Source organism: Somniosus microcephalus, chromosome 9, assembly GCF_052327205.1.
Source record: "Somniosus microcephalus isolate GS21.2 chromosome 9, FLI_Smic_1.0, whole genome shotgun sequence".
NCBI lineage: Eukaryota > Metazoa > Chordata > Chondrichthyes > Squaliformes > Somniosidae > Somniosus > Somniosus microcephalus.
Genome location: NC_140995.1, coordinates 180668320 through 180686877, shown reverse-complemented (window position 1 = coordinate 180686877; position 18558 = coordinate 180668320). Strand labels below are relative to the sequence as shown.

At 44.0% G+C, this 18558-nt stretch overlaps 1 protein-coding gene across 2 annotated transcripts in view; it reads left to right on the top strand.

Moving 5' to 3' along the window:
* Positions 1 to 18558, top strand: part of orc3 (origin recognition complex, subunit 3) — a 101372-nt gene that overhangs the window by 41493 nt on the left and 41321 nt on the right. For both annotated transcript variants that reach the window (XM_085997649.1, XM_085997648.1), the window contains 4 exons: positions 725 to 838; positions 966 to 1099; positions 14120 to 14183; positions 16705 to 16821. In XM_085997649.1, coding sequence (XP_085853775.1) covers positions 725 to 838; positions 966 to 1099; positions 14120 to 14183; positions 16705 to 16821 — 429 coding nt within the window. The remainder of the gene's footprint in view (positions 1 to 724; positions 839 to 965; positions 1100 to 14119; positions 14184 to 16704; positions 16822 to 18558) is intronic.

The following is an 18558-nucleotide window of genomic DNA, read 5'->3' as shown; positions in this document are numbered from 1 at the left end:
GCTGATGTCTTGGGTATAGTTGATATGACTGTCACTGATTAGGAAGCTTTCTGTAATAGGAGAAGTAAAATTCTTAACCATATTTTTAAAAGATAGTGAATGAGGGTGCTCAATTTCAAACTTTGAATTTGCAAATACCTATATGGAGTTCGTTTCTATCTTCTAATTGTTATAATTTATTTAATGTATATACTGTACCTAGTTAGAAAGAAAAGAAAGACTTGCATTTATATAGCGCCTTTCATAACCACCGGACGTCTCAAAGCGCTTTACAGCCAATGAAGTACTTTTTGAAGTGGAGTCACTGTTGTAATGTGGGAAACGCGGCAGCCAATTTGCGCACAGCAAGCTCCCACAAACAGCAATGTGATAATGACCAGATAATCTGTTTTGTTGGTTAAGGGATAAATATTGGCCACGACACCGGGGATAATGCCCCTGCTCTTCTTCGAAAAAGCGCCGTGGGATCTTTTATGTCCACCTGAGAGAGCAGACGGGGCCTCAGTTTAACGTCTCATCCGAAAGACGACACCTCCGACAGTGCAGCACTCCCTCAGCACTGCACTGGAGTGTCAGCCTAGCTTTATGTGCTCAAGTTCCTGGAGCGGGACTTGAACCCACAACCTTCTGACGCAGAGGCAAGTGTGCTACCAACTGAGCCACTGTTATGCATAGACCTGAGAGTAACTGCTTATAAAGATGTATGTTCTTTCTGTTTTTATAGTTGGTGCTGACAACCAAATTCCCAATTAAGTTGAGTGGAAAAGTGCTTCAGGTTCTGATCAACATATTCTTGTACCATGATTTTTCTGTAAGGAATTTTGTTAAAGGTTTTCAGGTAAGTGGAAGTTGGCAAGGCTGAATAAGTTTAAAACAGATGCTTAGATGACAAAAATTGAAATTTATGCTTGTTCAATTCCTTGTATTTTTCCCTCCCACCTCTTATGGCCTCTTGTTCTTCACAGCTATCTCTGTTAGAGCACTTCTACTCCCAGCCTCTTAGTCTTTTGTGCTGTACACTGGATAAAGCCAATGCCAGGGTACAGAATCTTACCCATGATGACTGTGAACTAATCCGTCAAGTGCCCTCTTTTATGGGGTGAGTAAAAGTTGCTTGTTTTTTGTGCAAAGGCGGTGATTTATTTTTCTCTCTTGCCAATTTTTTCCCTCCCATCCCGTTTTCTCATCTTTTCGATCCTGAAGGCATTGACTCACTCCGTACTTCACCCAAGTGGGCATTCATTATATGTAAGCCTTGGCAATGAGTATTGCCAGCTGTTCACCTGCAGGAGCCATCACAATCAACCCTGATCCTGTTCTTGCCTGATGCTCTCACTCGCAACGTATTTCCAACAGGAGTCAGTCACTAGCATCAGTGGCTGTAGTGGCTGACTTGTTTTCTTTCATTTCCTTACCCCATCCTCTCTCTGCCCCGCCCCCCACCCCCACCCCCACAAAACCTAATGCAAGGATGCTGAGGCCTGTTAAAGCACAGCAGCTGAGCCAAGACCAAGGATCAAACCTGGAATCTTGCTATTCTCTATGACTCAACTTCTTACTAAATAAACTTAAGAAAAGCATATGAATATTACAAGAAGACTGCAGGCAACTCTGGTTAAAAATTCTTGTGGTTATGTAGTGCTATGGTATTGAACTTCACAAATGGCATTCTGTCATCTAAATAGGGCTAGATTCTATGGACTAGAAATTCGGTTGGTAGCGCCAGCGCTTAGCGCCTAAAGAGCCCGAGAATTGGGGCATTACCCAATTTTCGGGCGGGCGCTGTGAATATAGCGCCACCTCCCATATTGAGTATGATTTTAGCGCCGGCGCTAACTCTTTGCGCGCGCCCGCGGGCGCAGGCAGATCATGACGTCATTTCAGTGTGCAACGCCATTTTTGCGCCCCGGACCGGATATTCGGTGGCGCCCACAACCTTTCCGCCTGGCGCTATTAGTGACAGTTGGATGGAGCGTTCCCAGGCCCTTCTCGGACTCGGGGGGCGCTATTTAAAGGGGACAGCACTAGTATAAAAGCTGCAGCCATTTGGGCTGGCCATCCTGATCGTTGCTGGAGAGAGTTGCTGACCTTCTGTTGGGCAGTAATTTTCTCATTGAGCCTTCGGAGGCACTGGCACTGGCAGCTTGAGGGCCCGGCTCCCGAGCTGGTGATGCAGCATCTGAAAGCAGGGAGGTGGAAGAGTGGCTTTAGCAAAAGGACAGGTTCGCAGCAAGGGATGCCAGATTGCGGCAAGGCTATGACATGGGTCCACAGTGAGAAAGCATGCTGGCGGGGGGAACAAGTAGAAGGAGACAGTTGTAAGAGGTGAGAACCTTACCATCGCTGTCGACAATGGGGTCGGTAGCTGCAGTGGTTACAGGACCACTCAGACGTCCTCCAAGAATCTGGTGGACTCTCCTCGAGATCCGTGAGAGTGACCACTTGTGGAGGTCCTCCACCGGTGCGAAGCTGGTCTTTGCCAATCCTCGCCAGCATGGACTGCAGGGGAAAGGAGGGGAAGTTATGTTACCTGATGCCCTGAGTGATCATCTCATGCCCCCCATGGTGCAGGAGCCCTTACATGACGCCCTGAGTTAAATGTGCATGTGTGTGCCCAGAAAGGGCCATGGGTGCTTGCTGGCAGGTGGCCAATGGGGCACAGGCCACCCTGTAGCCATAAAGTCAGGTGCAAATGAAGGGATGCAGAAGTTTGCAGGAACAACACCCACCCTCACGACCCGAGTGAGGTCGTTGAATTTCTTTCTGCATTGGACAGGGCTCCTGGTCACCATGCTGCTGGAGTTGACCTTCTGGCATACATCCCTCCAAGCTCGTCGGTAGTCCTTATGATTCGGCCTCCTGCCATTGTCTGGGTAGAGAACATCTCGCCGGCGCTCCACTGCGGCCACCAATTGCTCCAGAGCCTCATTGATGAAGCGCTCTGCTCTCTGTCTCACCTTCTCCATCTGGTCCAAGTTTTTATCGCCAGAGAAGGGCCTGCGTCGATTCTGAGGCCTGCAAGGTGCAGAGTGTGGATGCTGAAGCTGACTGACCCACACCTTTAAGAGCTAGCTGGCGCCTGGAAGTCTCGTGGTCATCGGTAATTGAGAGCACCTGCGCTGAGCCCGTCCGCTCCGATATTGGGTTGCGCCGGAAGTTTAGCGCCTTAGGAGTCCCGTGTAACGCCTGAATTCGCGCCTCAATCACCTTTAGGGGCGATGCAACCCAATATCGCGCCAGGTGGCGATAAGTTTTGTCTGGCTATAAACTTTGCGTAGCGCCAGTTCTAACGCTTCAAGCCGGGCTATACCCAATTTCTAGGCCTTAGTGTTTTGTGGACTATTTGATCCTGTACTGCTACATGGAGCCCAGTAAATCATGAACTAGTAATACTTTTCCTGGCCAGCCTCCCACGTTCTACTCTCCGTAAACTTGAGGTCATCCAGAACTCGGCTGCCCGTGTCCTAACTCCTACCAAGTCCCGTTCACCAATCACTCCTGTGTTCGCTGACCTACATTGGCTCCGGGTTAAACATAGAAACATAGAAGATAGGAGTAGGCCATTCGGCCCTTCGAGCCTGCTCCGCCATTCAACGAGATCATGGCTGATCATCCAAACCCTAGCACCCGGTCCCTACACCGACAGCCATCCCACACAAGCCCTATCCCCGTAACCCCACGTATTTAATCCCCCCCCTAACACTAAGGGCCAATTTTTTTTTTTTTTTTTGTCATGGCCAATCAACCTAACCCGCACATCTTTGGACTGTGGGAGGAAACTGGAGCACCCGGAGAAAACCCACGCAAACACGGGGAGAATGTGCAAACTCCACACAGTCACCCGAGGCCGGATTTGAACCCGGGTCCCTGGCGCTGTGAGGCAACAGTGCTAACCACTATGCCACCGTGCTGCCTCGACAGTAAACTTCTCATCCTTATTTTCAAATCCCTCCATGGCCGCGCCCCTCCCTATCTCTAATCCCCTCCCGCCCCACAACCCCCCCCCCCCGAGATATCTGCGCTCCTCTAATTTTGGCCTCTTGAGCATCCCTGATTATAATCGCTCGACCATTGGTGGCCGTACCTTCACCACCTAGACCCTAAGCTCTGGAATTCCCTCCCTAAACCGCTCCGCCTCTCTACATCTTTTGCCTCCTTTAAGACGCTCCTTAAAACCTATCTCTTTGACCAAGCTTTTTGCCCTAGCATCTCCTTACGTGGCTTGGTGTCAAATCTTGTTTTATAACGCTCCTGTGAAGCGCCTTGTGGCGTTTTATTATGTTAAAGGTGCTATATAAATACAAGTTGGCGTTGAAGGAGCCAACCGCTCCTAGCTTATTCTGTATGGAATTGTTTTGCCGTAATGTATATTAAGGTGTGCTGTACCATCTCGCCACTCTGTGATGTTTCATTTTTCATGTCACATAGTTGAAATTACTAACAGTCTTACCTGATGATCCGCTACTAGCTCTGGCCACGTGAGCTCCTATACCATAAAGGTTGAAACTGCACAACGCAGGCTCTTTTTGATCAAAATGTATGTTTAGAATTATATTGGTGAAACAAATCATTTTCCCTTGAATGGGAAGGATCCTTGTGGCCTTTTTTCCTCTCTGGTTCTCCCCTCCTCCTGAAGGCATTGACTCGCTCACTGGGAACGGGTTCCGCCAAGCCAGCTGTTAACCTCGCCAAAATGGTCACTATTCGTGTGTGAGCCTTTCAGCGAGTGCCGCCAAGCTGTCTGACACGAACACAGCCTGCCTGATGGTGGAGGACATCAAATGCTGATCCCCACTCTTGTCCTTAGCGTGTTTTAATGTTAGGATCAAATTTAGCGCAAATTTAAGCATGCTGGGATATTCCAGTTGTTTGGATTCTAAAGTAGCAACTCTGGTAATATTTGGGCGAGATTGGACTCGCAATCTTAAAGAAACGCTGGAAGCCAGTATGATTTCATAACGTTATTTAGTCACATCTGTGTGTTTTGTTTGATCTTTAATTATTACTATAACAATATTCTTTTTTTTTAAGTCACCCTAAAAATTTGGGATTTCAGGATTATGATTTTGTTTATATGTGTTACTATTTTAATTAATTCTAATTTTAGACCATCCTGTAGATCCTTGAATCATTTATCCTGACTGACCTTTTCTGATTGTTGATCTGTACCTTCACATTTTGCATTATGCAAGCTGTTAGAATGTGACCTTCAATCCTCCAGAGCTAAAAGGCTGCCACATGTGACAGTCCTAGTGACAGCCGATTAAAAAGCTCTAGTATCCTTCATAACTCTGCATGTTTCCTTATAGCTTCCATAAATTCAGAATCAGCCACACAGTAAATCTCTATGCGCATTAATTTAGACATGACTGTTTAAACAATAAAAAATAAATTAACTTTTATTAGGAACTTATGTAATTTTCATGTTTGCAAAATATTATAACTTAAACCTAATTAAAATTTATAAAAGTAAAGAAATACTTGATTTACATAGTAACTTTTTTAACAACAACTTGTATTTATATAGCACCTTTTAATGTAGTAAAACGTCCCAAGGTGCTTCACAGGAGTATTTTAAGACAAAAAATTGGACACTGAGCCACATAAGGAGAAATTAAGGCAGATGACCAAAGGCTTGGTCAAAGAGGTAGGTTTTAAGGAGTGTCCTAACGGAGGAAAGAGAGGCGGAGAGGTTTAGGGAGGGAATTCCAAAACGTGGTACCTTTATTTAAAAAGAGAAAAGGATAGACCAAGTAATTACAGGCCAGTCAGCCTAACCTTGGTGGTGGGGAAATTATTGGAAAAAATTCTGAGGGACAGGATAAATCTTCATTTAGAAAGACACGGATTAATCGGGGACAGTCAGCATGGATTTGTTAAGGGAAGGTTATGTCTGACTAACTTGATTGAATTTTTTGAGGAGGTAACAAGGAGGGTCGATGAGGGTAGTGCATTTGATGTAGTCTATATGGATTTTAGCAAGGCTTTTGATAAGGTCCCGCATGGCAGACTGATCACGAAAGTAAAAGCCCAAGTTGGATCCAAAATTGGCTCAGAGGCAGGAAACAAAGGGTAATGGTCGAAGGGTGTTTTTGTGACTGGAAGGCTGTTTCCAGTGGGGTTCCGCAGGGCTCAGTACTGGGTCCTTTGCTTTTTGTGGTATATATCAATGATTTTGACTTCAATATAGGAAGTATGATTAAGAAGTTTGCAGATGATACATAAATTGGCTGTGCGGTTGATAATGAAGAAGAAAGCTGCAGACTGCAGGAAGATGTCAATGGACTGGTCAGGTGGGCAGAACAGTGGCAAATGGAATTCAATCCGGAGAAGTGTGAGGTAATGCATTTGGGGAGGGTTAACAAGGCAAGGGAATACACTATAAATGATAGGACACTTGAGAAATGCAGAAGATCAGAGAGACCTTGGAATGCATGTCCACAGATCCCTGAAGGTAGCTGGACAGGTAGATAAGGTGGTTAAGAAGGTATACGGGATACTTGCCTTTATTAGTCGAATGTAAGAAGTCACACAACACCAGGTTATAGTCCAACAGCTTTATTTGAAATCACAAGCTTTCGGAGCGCTGCTCCTTCGTCAGGTGAGGAGCAGCGCTCCGAAAGCTTGTGATTTCAAATAAAGCTGTTGGACTATAACCTGGTGTTGTGTGACTTCTTACATTTGTCCACCCCAGTCCAACTCCGGCATCTCCACACCATGTTTATTAGTCGAGGCATAGAATATAAGAGCAGGGAGGTTATGCTTGAACTGTATAAAACACTAGTTAGGTCGCAGCTAGAATACTGCGTGCAGTTCTGGTCACCACATTACAGGAAGGATGTGATTGCACTAGAGGGGGTGCAGAGGAGATTTGCGAGGCTGTTGCCTGGGCTGGGGAATTTTAGCTATGAGGAAAGATTGGATAGGCTGGGGTTGTTTTCTTTGGAACAGAGGAGGCTGAGGGGAGACTTAATTGAGGTGTATAAAATTATGAGGGGCCTAGATAGAGTGGATAGGAAAGACCTATTTCCCTTAGCAGAAGGGTCAATAACCAAGGGGGCATAGGTTTAAAGTAATTGGTTGGAGGTTTAGAGGGGATTTGAGGAGAATTTTTTTACCCAGAGGGTGGTGAGGGTCTGGAAAGTGGGATTAAGGTGGATAGCTCTTTGTCGGCCGGCATGGACAAGATGGGCCAAATGGACTCCTTCTGTGCTGTAAATTTCTGTGATTCCAGTGCTTAGGGCCGAGGCAACAGAAGGCACGGCCACCAATGGTTGAGCGATTATAATCAAGGATGCTCGAGGACAGAATTAGAGGCGTGCAGATATCTCGGTGGGGGTGGCGAGGTTGTGGGGCTGGAGGAGATTACAGAGATAGGGAGGGGCAAGGCCATGGAGGGATTTGAAAACAAGGATGAGAATTTTGAAATCGAGGCGTTGCTTAACCAAGAGCCGATGTAGGTCAGCGAGCACAGGGGTGATGGGTGGCCTCAAGTTTACATAGGGTAGAATGTGGGAGGCCAGCCAGGAGTGTGTTGGAATAGTCAAGTCTAGAGGTAACAAAGGCATGGATGAGGGTTTCAGCAGCAGATTACATAGGATTACATTACATAGGATATACAGCACAGAAACAGGCCATTCGGCCCAACCAGTCCATGCCGGCGTTTATGCTCCACTCGAGCCTCCTCCTGTCTTTCCTCATCTAAATCTATCAACATAACCCGCTATTCCCTTCTCCCTCATATGATTGTCCAACCTCCTCTTAAATGTATCTATACTATTCGCTTCAACCACTCCCTGTGGTAGCGAGTTCCACATTCTCACCACTCTCTGGGTAAAAAAGTTTCTTCTGAATTCCCTATTGGACTTCTTGGTGACTATCTTATATTGATGGCCTCTAGTTATGCTCTTCCCCCAAGCAGAAACATTCTCTCTGTATCCACTCTATCAAAACCTTTCATAATTTTAAAGACCTCTATTAGGTCACCCCTCGGCCTTTTTTCAAGAGAAAAGAGACCCAGCCTGTTGATCCTTTCCTGATACGGATACCCTCGCATTTCTGGTATCATCCTTGTAAATCTTCTCTGCACCCTCTCCAGTGCCTCTATATCCTTTTTATAATATGGCGACCAGAACTGTACGCAGTACTCTAAGTGTGGTCTAACCAAGGTTCGATACAGGTTTAGAATAACTTCCCTACTTTTCAATTCTATACCTCTAGAAATAAACCCTAGTGCTTGGTTTGCTTTTTTTATGGCCTTCCTAACCTGTGGCGCAACTTTTAGTGATTTGTGTATTTGTACTCCAAGATCCCTTTGTTCCTCCACCCCACCTAGACTCGCACCCTCCAAGTGATAAGTGACCTCCCCATTCTTCCTACCAAAATGTAATACCTCGCATTTATCTGTTTTGAACTTCATTTGCCAATTAAATGCCCATTCTGCAAGTTTATTGATGTCCTCCTGTAACTTGTTGCAGTCCTCCTCAATATTAACTATCCCCCCCCAAATTTGGTGTCATCCGCAAATTTAGAAATTGTGTTTTTGATTCCAAAGTCTAAATCGTTAATGTAAATTGTGAACAGCAGTGGTCCCAGCACTGATCCTTGTGGAACACCACTACCCCACTGTCTGCCACTGTGAATAGCTACCTTTTTCCCCTACTCTCTGCTTTCTGTCCTGAAGCCAGCCAGCAATCCATTCTCTACTTGTCCCCTGACTCCACATTCTCTGACCTTGTTCATCAGTCTATTATGGGGTACTTTATCGAAGGCCTTTTGAAAATCCAGATAAATTACATCTACTGCATTACCATTGTCTACTCTCTCTGTTACCTCTTCAAAAAATTCAGTAAGTTTGGTCAAGCAAGACTTTCCCTTTTGAAATCCATGTTGACTATTCATTGTTATATTTTTGGTTTCTAGATGTTCTTCTATTTTCTCCTTTAGTAGGGATTCCATTATTTTTCCTACCACCGATGTTAAGCTGACTGGTCTATAATTCCCTGAACATGTTCTATCCCCCTTCCTAAATATCGGTATTACGTTAGCGATCCGCCAGTCCTCTGGCACTACACCTTTTTCTAACGAATTATTAAATCTGTGTAGTAATGCCTCTGCTATCTCTTCCCTAGATTCTTTTAAAATGAGTGGATGCAATCCATCCAGACCAGGGGTTTATCCTCTTTGAGTTTGATTAATTTATTTAATGTATCCCCTTTTTTTATTTTAAATGCACTTATCTCATTACTCATCTCATCACCCAATGTCATGGCCACCTGTTCTATCTCCCTGGTAAATACTGAAGCAAAATAATTATTTAATATTTCTGCCCTCTATCGTTACCTGTGGTTTTGTCCTGACTATTCCTTAATGGCCTTATTCCCATCCCAACCTTCCTTTTTTATTGATGTGCCTATAAAATATTTTACTATTTTTTATGTTCCTTGATAATTTAATTTTATAGTTCCTCTTTGCCTCCCTAATTTTTTTTGACTTCTCTCCTAATCTTTTCATAGTCTCTCTTATCATGCACTCCCTTGCTGTCTGTGTACTTAATGTATGCCTCTTTCCTTACCCTCAATTGTTCCCCATGGAGTCTCATTAGTGTTTAGTTTGTTCTTTTCTTTTAGTGGAATATATTTTTCCTGCACTCTGTTGAACACCGTTTTAAATGTTTCCCATAGATGAGCTGAGGCAGGGGCGGAGATCGGCGATGTTAAGGAGGTGGAAATAGGTGGTCTTAGTTATGCCGCAGATATGTGATCGGAAGCTCATTTCAGGGTCAAATATGACACCAAGGTTGCGAACAGTGTGGTGCAGCCTCAGACAGATATTAAGGAGAGGAATGGATTCAGTGGCTAGAGAATGGCGGTTGTGGCGGGGACCAAAAATAATGGCTTCGGTCTTCCCAATAATTAATTGAAGAAAATTTCTGCTCATCCATTACTGGATGTCTGACAAGTAGTCTGCCAATTTAGAGATCGTGCGGGGGGTCGAGAGAAGTGGTGGTGAGGTAGAGCTGGGTGTCGTCAGCGTACATGTGGAAACTGACGCTGTGTTTTTGGATGATATCGCCTTGAAGCAACATGTAGATGAGAAATAGGAGGGAGCCAAGGATAGATCCTTGGGGGACACCAGAGGTAATGATGCGGGAGCGGGAAGAGAAGCCATTGCAGGTGATTCTCTGGCTACGATTAGATAGATAAGAATAGAACCAGGCGAGTGCAGTCCCACCCAGCTGGACGATGGTGGAGAGGCGTTGGAGAAGGATGGCGTGGGCAACCGTGTCAAAGGCTGCAGACAAGTCAAGAAGGATGAAGAGGGATAGTTTACCTTTGTCACAGTCACAAAGGATGTCAACAACTCGTTCAAGGACTTTGGAGAGGAAAGGGAGGTTGGAGATGGAGCTGTAGTTTGCAAGGACGGAGGGGTCAAGGATTTTTTTTTGAGAAGAGGGTGATGACGGAAGATTTGAGGGAGAGGGGGACAGTACTTGAGGAGAGAGAACCGTTAACAATGTCAGCTAACATGGGAGCCAGAAAAGGAAGTTGGGTGGTCAGCAGTTTGGTGGGAATAGGGTCAAGGGGGCAGGAAGTGGGTCTCATGGACAAGATGAGCGCAGAGAGGTCATGAGGGGAAGTTGGAGAGAAACTGGAGAAAGATGCGAGTTCAGGGATAAGGCAGGGGTGAACCTTAGAGGAAGTTTGGCCTGGTGGGCTAGGGGAAGGAAGGGAAGCGGCAGAGGCAGCTGAACAGATGGTCTCAATCTTAGAGACAAAGAAGTCCATGAGCTCCTCACACTTGTCAGAATTCCATCATCAGAATGTCTCAAAGTACTTTCATACAGCTTTTGGAGTGCAATGACTATCATTTAGGCAAACATGACATTTTGCACTAACATTATCCCACAAACACCAGTGAGATGAATGACCATTTAATCTGTTTTTGGTGCATTGGTCGAAGGAGGAATGTTTCAAACTGTAGATTTTAATGTTAAGCATTTGTATTTTCTTTCACTTCAAGTAAGCTGTATGACAGTTGTGACACTGGTTGGATTAGTTGCAAATCACACAACGGTAATTGTGGATGGATGAAAGTCAAAAATAAAGCATCACTGCTTTTTGCAGATGCCGACTATCTAACTAAACACTTTATTTTTCAATAGCTGAGGAAGTCATTAATAAAATTAACTAAAAACTAATTGGCAAAAGCTATTTTCATGATGTTTACACTCTTCCTCAAGTGTTTACACATAAAGGAAAGGGCTTGTATTGATACTGTGCCTTTCATAGAAACATAGAAGATAGGAGCAGGAGTAGGCCATTCGGCCCCTCGAGCCCGCTCCGCCATTTAATGCGATCATGGCTGATCATCCAAATTCAGTACCCTGTCCCTGCTTTCTCCCCATATCCCTTGATCCCTTTAGCCTCAAGAAATATATCCAACTCCTTCTTGAATATATTTAATGAATTGGCCTCAACTGTCCTGTGTGGCAGAGAATTCCACAGGTTCACCATGCTCTGGGTGAAGAAATTCCTCCTCATCTCTGTCATAAATGGCTTACCCCTTATCCTTAGACTGTGACCCCTGGTTCTGGACTCCCCCACCATTGGGAACATCGTTCCTGCATCTAGTCTGTCTAGTCCTGTTAGAATTTTATAAGTTTCAATGAGATCCCCTCTCATTCTTCTAAACTCTAGCGAATATAAGCCTAAATGACCCAACCTCTCATACGTCATTCCTGCCATCCCAGGTATTAGTCTGGTGAATCTTCGCTGCACTCTCTCCATGGCAAGAACATCTTTCCTCAGATAAAACTGCACACAATACTCAAGGTGTGGTCTCACCAAGGCCCTGTACAACTGCAGCAAGACTTCCTTGCTCCTGTACTCAAATCCTCTCGCTATGAAGGCCAACATTCACGACCTCGGGACTTCCCAAAGCGCTTTACAGCCAAATAAGTACTTTTGAAGTGTAGTTGCTTTTGTAATGAAGCGCAGTAGCCAATTTGTGCGCGGAACAGCAATGAGATAATGACAGCAATGATAATCGGTATTTTAGTGATTTTGGTTGAGGGATAAATGTTGGCCAGGACACTTGAGAACTCCCCTGCTCCTCTCCGAATAGTGCCCTGGGATCTTTTATATCTACCTGAGAGGGGGCCTCAGTTTAACATCTCATCCAAAAGGCAGCACCTCCGACAGCACAGCACTCCTTCAGTGTTGCACTGACGTGTCAGCCTGGATTATGTGCTCAAGCGCCTGGAGTGGGACTTGAAGCCACGACCTTCTGACTCCGAGGCGAGATATTCACATGAGCGACTGAGACGTGTGCAGTCCCCCTTATCAAAACATGTTTTTGACAGACTAGCAAAGATGCAGTGTGTTAAAAATAATGGATGGAAATTCGTGGCCCTCAGATTTGGGCACATGCCTGAATTCCTGGTGCACCAGGAGCACTAAAAACAAAACTTTACCCCAGCAAGTACGTATTATGTTGACTCTGGAGTCTGTTGAGGTGCAGTGAATATGTAATTTTTTCAATGATTTTATTGCACAATCTCTTCCAACTTCCTGAAGGGCTGCAAAATACAATGGATCCCTAAAATTCACACCTGCAGTTCTCTATACACTTGAGTTCTTGATCTCAGCCATGCCAGTGTGGGAAGGCACTAGGTGGAGGCCAGGCACCATATTGCAGGAAATAAAAAATGAAAACTTGGACATAACATCATCAAAGGCTGCTCTTTGGTACTTGCCACCACTTTGTTTCAGAGTAGCATTCCAGAGGACTGGAATGGGTTGTGCACTTTCTTGCCTGAGATAATCTGAGACATGAGACATCATTGAGAGGGAATAATAAATAATAATTCAGCATGGACAATATAGTAGATTAGAGAAAGTACACACAAATTGCTGTCTCAAATGGAAGGAGTGTTTGCGGTCCTGGTTAATGGAGTGGGGAGAGGTAGATGGACAGGTGTGGAATAGAATCGTGCAGCACAGAAGGAGGCCATTTGGCCCATCGTACCTATGCCGGCTCCTTGAAAGCAATTAAATTAGTCACAGCCCTGCAATTTTTTCCTTTTCAAGAATATATCTAATTCCCTTTTGAAAGTTACTATTGAATCTGCTTCCACCACTCTACTGCTCTACTCTTATAAAAATCTTTCATAATTTTGAACACCTCAATTAAATCGCCCCTTCATTTTCTCAATTCCAACTTCTCTCCAAATAACCGAAGTCCCTTAACCTAGGTATCGTTCTAGTCAATTTTGCAGTCTCAGCTGTGGGTGTATTCTGGAAGAGGTCTACTTTCTATAATGAGCGTATATTAGTTGAAGTGCTGGGAGGCTGCAATAACCTGCTTTAAAGTGGAGCAGGGAGGGTGCTGGAATATTTGTGCACCAAGCACGTGGGAGAAAAAGCTGTTCAGCGGCACATCCAGGGTAGGGAAAAGAAAGTTGGAGGTTACTGTCCAACTAAAGAAAGTCACAGTCTGTATGTGTTCCAATGAAGTGATTTAAATCAGCAGCCAAAATTGAGAGGAGTACTCCATGGGTATAGGCCCATATTGTACTATATGTACAATAAAAACATAGACCGTGTGTTACAGTCTAAAAGTTGAAAGTGATATGTTTTATGATGTCACCGATACTCTTCATTGTTGCTATCTTGCAACACTGCCACCGACATATCCCAGCTGTAGAAGCTGTAGAAGCTACATCGTGATTACATAAATTTAAAACAGAAATAGACAGTTTCCTAGAAGTAAAGGGAATTAAGAGTTACGGGGAGCGGGCAGGAATTTGGACATGAGTCTCGGTTCGGATCGGTCATGGCCCTGTGGGTAGCGGAGCGGGCCCAGGGGCCGTGTAGCCTGATCCTGCTCCTATTTCGTGTGTCTAATTCTGTTAGATTCAGGAGATGGTTCTGTGATAGTGGATTGGCGGTTAGGATCAGATCAGCCATGATCTTACTGAATGGCGGAGCAGGCTCAAGGGGCCGATTGGCCTAATCCTGCTCCTATTTCTTATGTTCTTATGTAAACATTGTTATCATTATATCTCCCTGTAATGCTCAACCAGTAAAATTAATCTGTACATGCTTTTTGATTTTAGATATGTTGATCATCAGGACTCCGAGAAGCAGGTTGAACTTTTGACTAATGACCAATATTTAAAGGTAATCTATTTGGTTACTGTACATTCCAAAGATGTTATGAGTTCCACTTGCCTATCGTACTCGTCCTCGCTGATCTACACTGGCTTCTTCTCATCCAATGCATTAAATTTACAATCCTTGTCACCATCAAATCTCTCCACGACTTCATCCTACCCTGTCTCTGCAACCTCCTCCAGTCTTGCACATCTACCTGCAACCTTTGGTCCTCCGACTCTGGCCTTTTATGCATGCCTGCCCCAATCCACCTTTGCTGGCAAAACCTTCCGCTGCTTCAGCCCTATCCTCTGGAATTCCCTCCCAATATCCCTATTTTTCATCTCTCTGCACCTTTAACAACCTTCTCAAACACTATTTTACCAACCAGACTTTCATTCACCTCTTCTACCTCTCCTACAATGGATTAAAATCCCACTCAATTATTCCTCAGCTATTTCTTCTCCCCTCTCACTCTCCACTGTGTAAAACAGCTTGGGGATGTTTCTACAATAAAAGGTGTTTTTTAAATGCAAGTTTCTGTTGAAACTACTTCTGTCTCCTTAAGCCGACACAATAGAAAAGTCTGGTATGTTTTAGATGGTTGTGGTTCTGGGTGTTGATCCTTCTGCAAAGCAGAAAGATTTACTTGATGATAGGAGTACACGTTTAAAGAGATAATGATGAATTTATACAAAACCAGGTTAGGCCACAGTTAGAGCACTGTGTGCAGTTACAAGTGCCACAATATAGAAAAGACATTAAAGACATAGAGAGCATTCAGCATAGATTCACCAGGATGATGCCAAGGGTGAGAAACAAGTAGTTATGAGGAGAGACTTGAGATACCGGGACTGTTTCCATCGCAGAAGAGAAGGTAAAAGGAGATTTAATGAGAGGTTTTTAAGATTATAAAGGGATTTGATAGAGTGAATAGGGAAAGACTATTTCCTCTGGCTGGCAGTCAGTGACAAGGGGTCATCATAGAAACATAGAAGATAGGAGCAGGAGTAGGCCATTCGGCCCTTCGAGCCTGCTCCGCCATTCAATGAGATCATGGCTGATCATCCAAATTCAGTACCCTGTCCCTGCCTTCTCCCCATATCCCTTGATCCCTTTAGCCTTAAGAAATATATCCAACTCTTTCTTGAATATACTTAATGAACTGGCCTCCACCGCCCTCTGTGGCAGAGAATTCCACAGGTTCACCACTCTCTGGGTGAAGAAATTCCTCCTCATTTCAGTCCTAAATGGCTTTCGCCTTATCCTTAGACTATGACCCCTGGTTCTGGACTCCCCGGCCATCAGAAACATCCTTCCTGCATCTAGTCTGTCCAGGCCTGACAGAATTTTATAGGTTTCGATGAGATCCCCTCTCAATCTTCTAAACTCCAGTGAGTATAAGCCCAATCGACACAATCTCTCCTCATACGTCATTCCTGCCATCCCAGGTATCAGCCTGGTGAATCTTCGCTGCACTCCTTCCATGGCAAGAACGTCCTTCCTCAGGTAAGGCGACCAAAACTGCACACAATACTCAAGGTGCGATCTCACCAAGGCCCTGTGCAACTGCAGCAAGACATCCTTGTTCCTGTACTCGAACCCTCTTGCTACGAAGGCCAACATACCATTTGCCTTCTTAACCGCCTGCTGCACCTGCATGCTTACCTTCAGCGACTGGTGCACAAGAACACCCAGGTCTCTTTGCACTTCCCCTTCTCCCAATCTATTGCCATTCAAATAATAATCTGACTTCCTGTTTTTGCCACCAAAGTGGATAACCTCACATTTATCCACATTATAGTGCATTTGCCATGTTTCTGCCCAATCACCCAACCTGTCCAAATCGTACTGGAGTTTCACGACATCCTCCTCACAGCATACCCTCCCACCCAGCTTTGTGTCGTCTGCAAATTTGGAGATATTTAAAATTGTCACTTAGAGAGGTGAAGAGAAATTTATTTACGCAGGGTTATTGGAGCATGGAATGCCTTGCCATAGAGAATAGTTGAGACAGAGATCATTGGTTATTTTAAGGAAAATTTGGATAAATGGAGGAAGATACTTTTAGATATGAGATATCCATGTGGAGAGAGCAGGGCAGTGGGATTCATTTTGGATTGCTCTGACAAAGATGGGCACAGACGTGATGGGTTGAAAGATCTTGTTCTATGCTGTAAATTGCTACAGTTTTTTGTTTGTGGACACAATTTAAAGTATTTTACCTACACTGTTTGACTGACCTAGTAGATGTATTTATTGAAGATGGAAAAACTACCATTTAAAAAAATTGCCAGGAATTGTAGGAAATTAACTTTTTCCTGATCTGCAAAAGTCGTACAACCGACTATTATCAAAAATGGCAAGAACATTTTGGATTTTAGCCCTAGTAATATAGGTGCATGTTTCCAGATGAAGCATTTAATGATGTTTTACGGGTACACAAAAAAGTATGTTGCGTGTCTGAGGATTTTCAGTTCATTGATGTGTGTTAATCCAAGATAAGGTAATAAAAACTGCTTCCTTATTTGCCCCCCAAACTCTGCAGGATGTTGTACAGAAACTGCTGACAGGCCTTCACATTTACCACCAGAATTACTTCCCGGTTCTGAAATGTCTGCATGTTTTCATGTCGTCTCTTCCAAAATATCCTTTAGGTAAACAGGTGCGTGTTCCCTTATAAAGTACTGTACCTGAAAAACGTAACTTAGAAATTTCGTATTGTTTTACCCTTTTGAAGATTCACAGTACACCTCCTTAGCATTTTATTGAGGATTGTGGAAGGCTGATTGGGTGAGGCGTCATCAATCATTTATATTAAATGAAAAAATATGACTGTCATATGCACGCACTCTCCTTGTTATGCTGTTCTTCTCATACAGTTGAGCTACTATAGGAAACCATCTGCTGTTCCAATGATACTGAAAGCATAAGATGACAGAGAACCTTTAAGATCTATAATTGGCCATGTAAGAAGTGAATTATGCTTTCTTATCAGCGAATCTGTTTTTGGCAATTGTGTGAGGAAGGAGGGAGTGTCTAAAATTAACTGCTGATTGATACAATTAGCTTTCAGTTGGGCAAATGTTGTGAACATTCCCACCTGCTAAAGGGGGAACAAAATGCAATCAGGACTGTCATCTGTATTTACTTTCAAGGGATGCATTGCACTCACCAGGTGAGTCACTGAGCCAGTATAGGTGTTGGATATTTAACATTGTAAAACTTGCCTGTACAGCACTACTTCAGTGTGCATTGCTTATTCAATCCTCGGAGGGTCAGTAATTATTTATTGATCATGTTAAATGTTATAAAGCAGTTAATAAGTGAAAGAGCAAATGGAGGGTTTGGCATAACATGTTGTTGAATGTGACATTTATTCCGTGCGTAAAGGAAAATCTGTAACTTGTGACAGTCATGCATACGTTTTATATGGGTCTCCTTTACTAGTGGAATAAACATTGAACGCAACAACCTCATGTACATTATTTTATCTTATGTATGTATATGTTTTATGTGTATATTATTTAAAAACAAAAAGTAAAGAAACTTGTGCACTATGAACAGAATTGTGGTCGAGATCATGGTCGTCTTGTTTGTCGTGAGTTGTGGAATAGTACGTAGGAGAACCCTGCAGTTATTAGGGGAGACCGTCCTTGCAGTCAAGGGTGCACCATCAGCTTGCGTGCATGCAGGTTGCTAAGATGTGGTCTTGGTTGGGAGGTTTGTTTTGTTCAGGACCTTCATGCGAGTAGTGCGCTGGTGACAGGTTAGTTGTGGACATTGAGGGGATATAGAATTATTTTACTGAACTGTAATTTTTCTTTCCTGTTGCACTCCCTCCCTAATAGCACTGCGGGAGTATCTTTACCACACAGACTGCAGTGGTTCAAGAAGGCGGCTCACCACCACCTTCTCAAGGGCAATTAGGGAAGGGCAATAAATACTGGCCTTGCCAGCGACGCCCACATCCCATGAACGAATTTTTTAAAAAATAGAAGAAAATATACCCCGGAGAGCAATTCCATGGGCACTTTGATCAATGAAGCAATGGAAAGGTTGGGTATGCTTAGAGTGGATAAGTCACCTGGTCCAGATGGCTTGCATCCCAGATTGCTAAGTGAATTGGGGGAGGAGATAGCAGAAGGGCTTGCCATAATTTTCCAATCTTCCCTAGATGCAGGGGAGGTGCCTGAGGATTGGAAAGTGGCAAATGTGACACCATTGTTCAAGAAAGAGTGTAAAGACAACCCTAGTAACTACAGGCCGGTCAGTTTAACATCAGTGGTGGGTAAAGTTTTAGAAACAATAATCAAGGAAAAAATTAACAGGCACTTGGAGAGGTTTAAGCTAATTAAGGAGAGCCAACACGGATTTGTAAAAGGCATATCATGTTTGACTA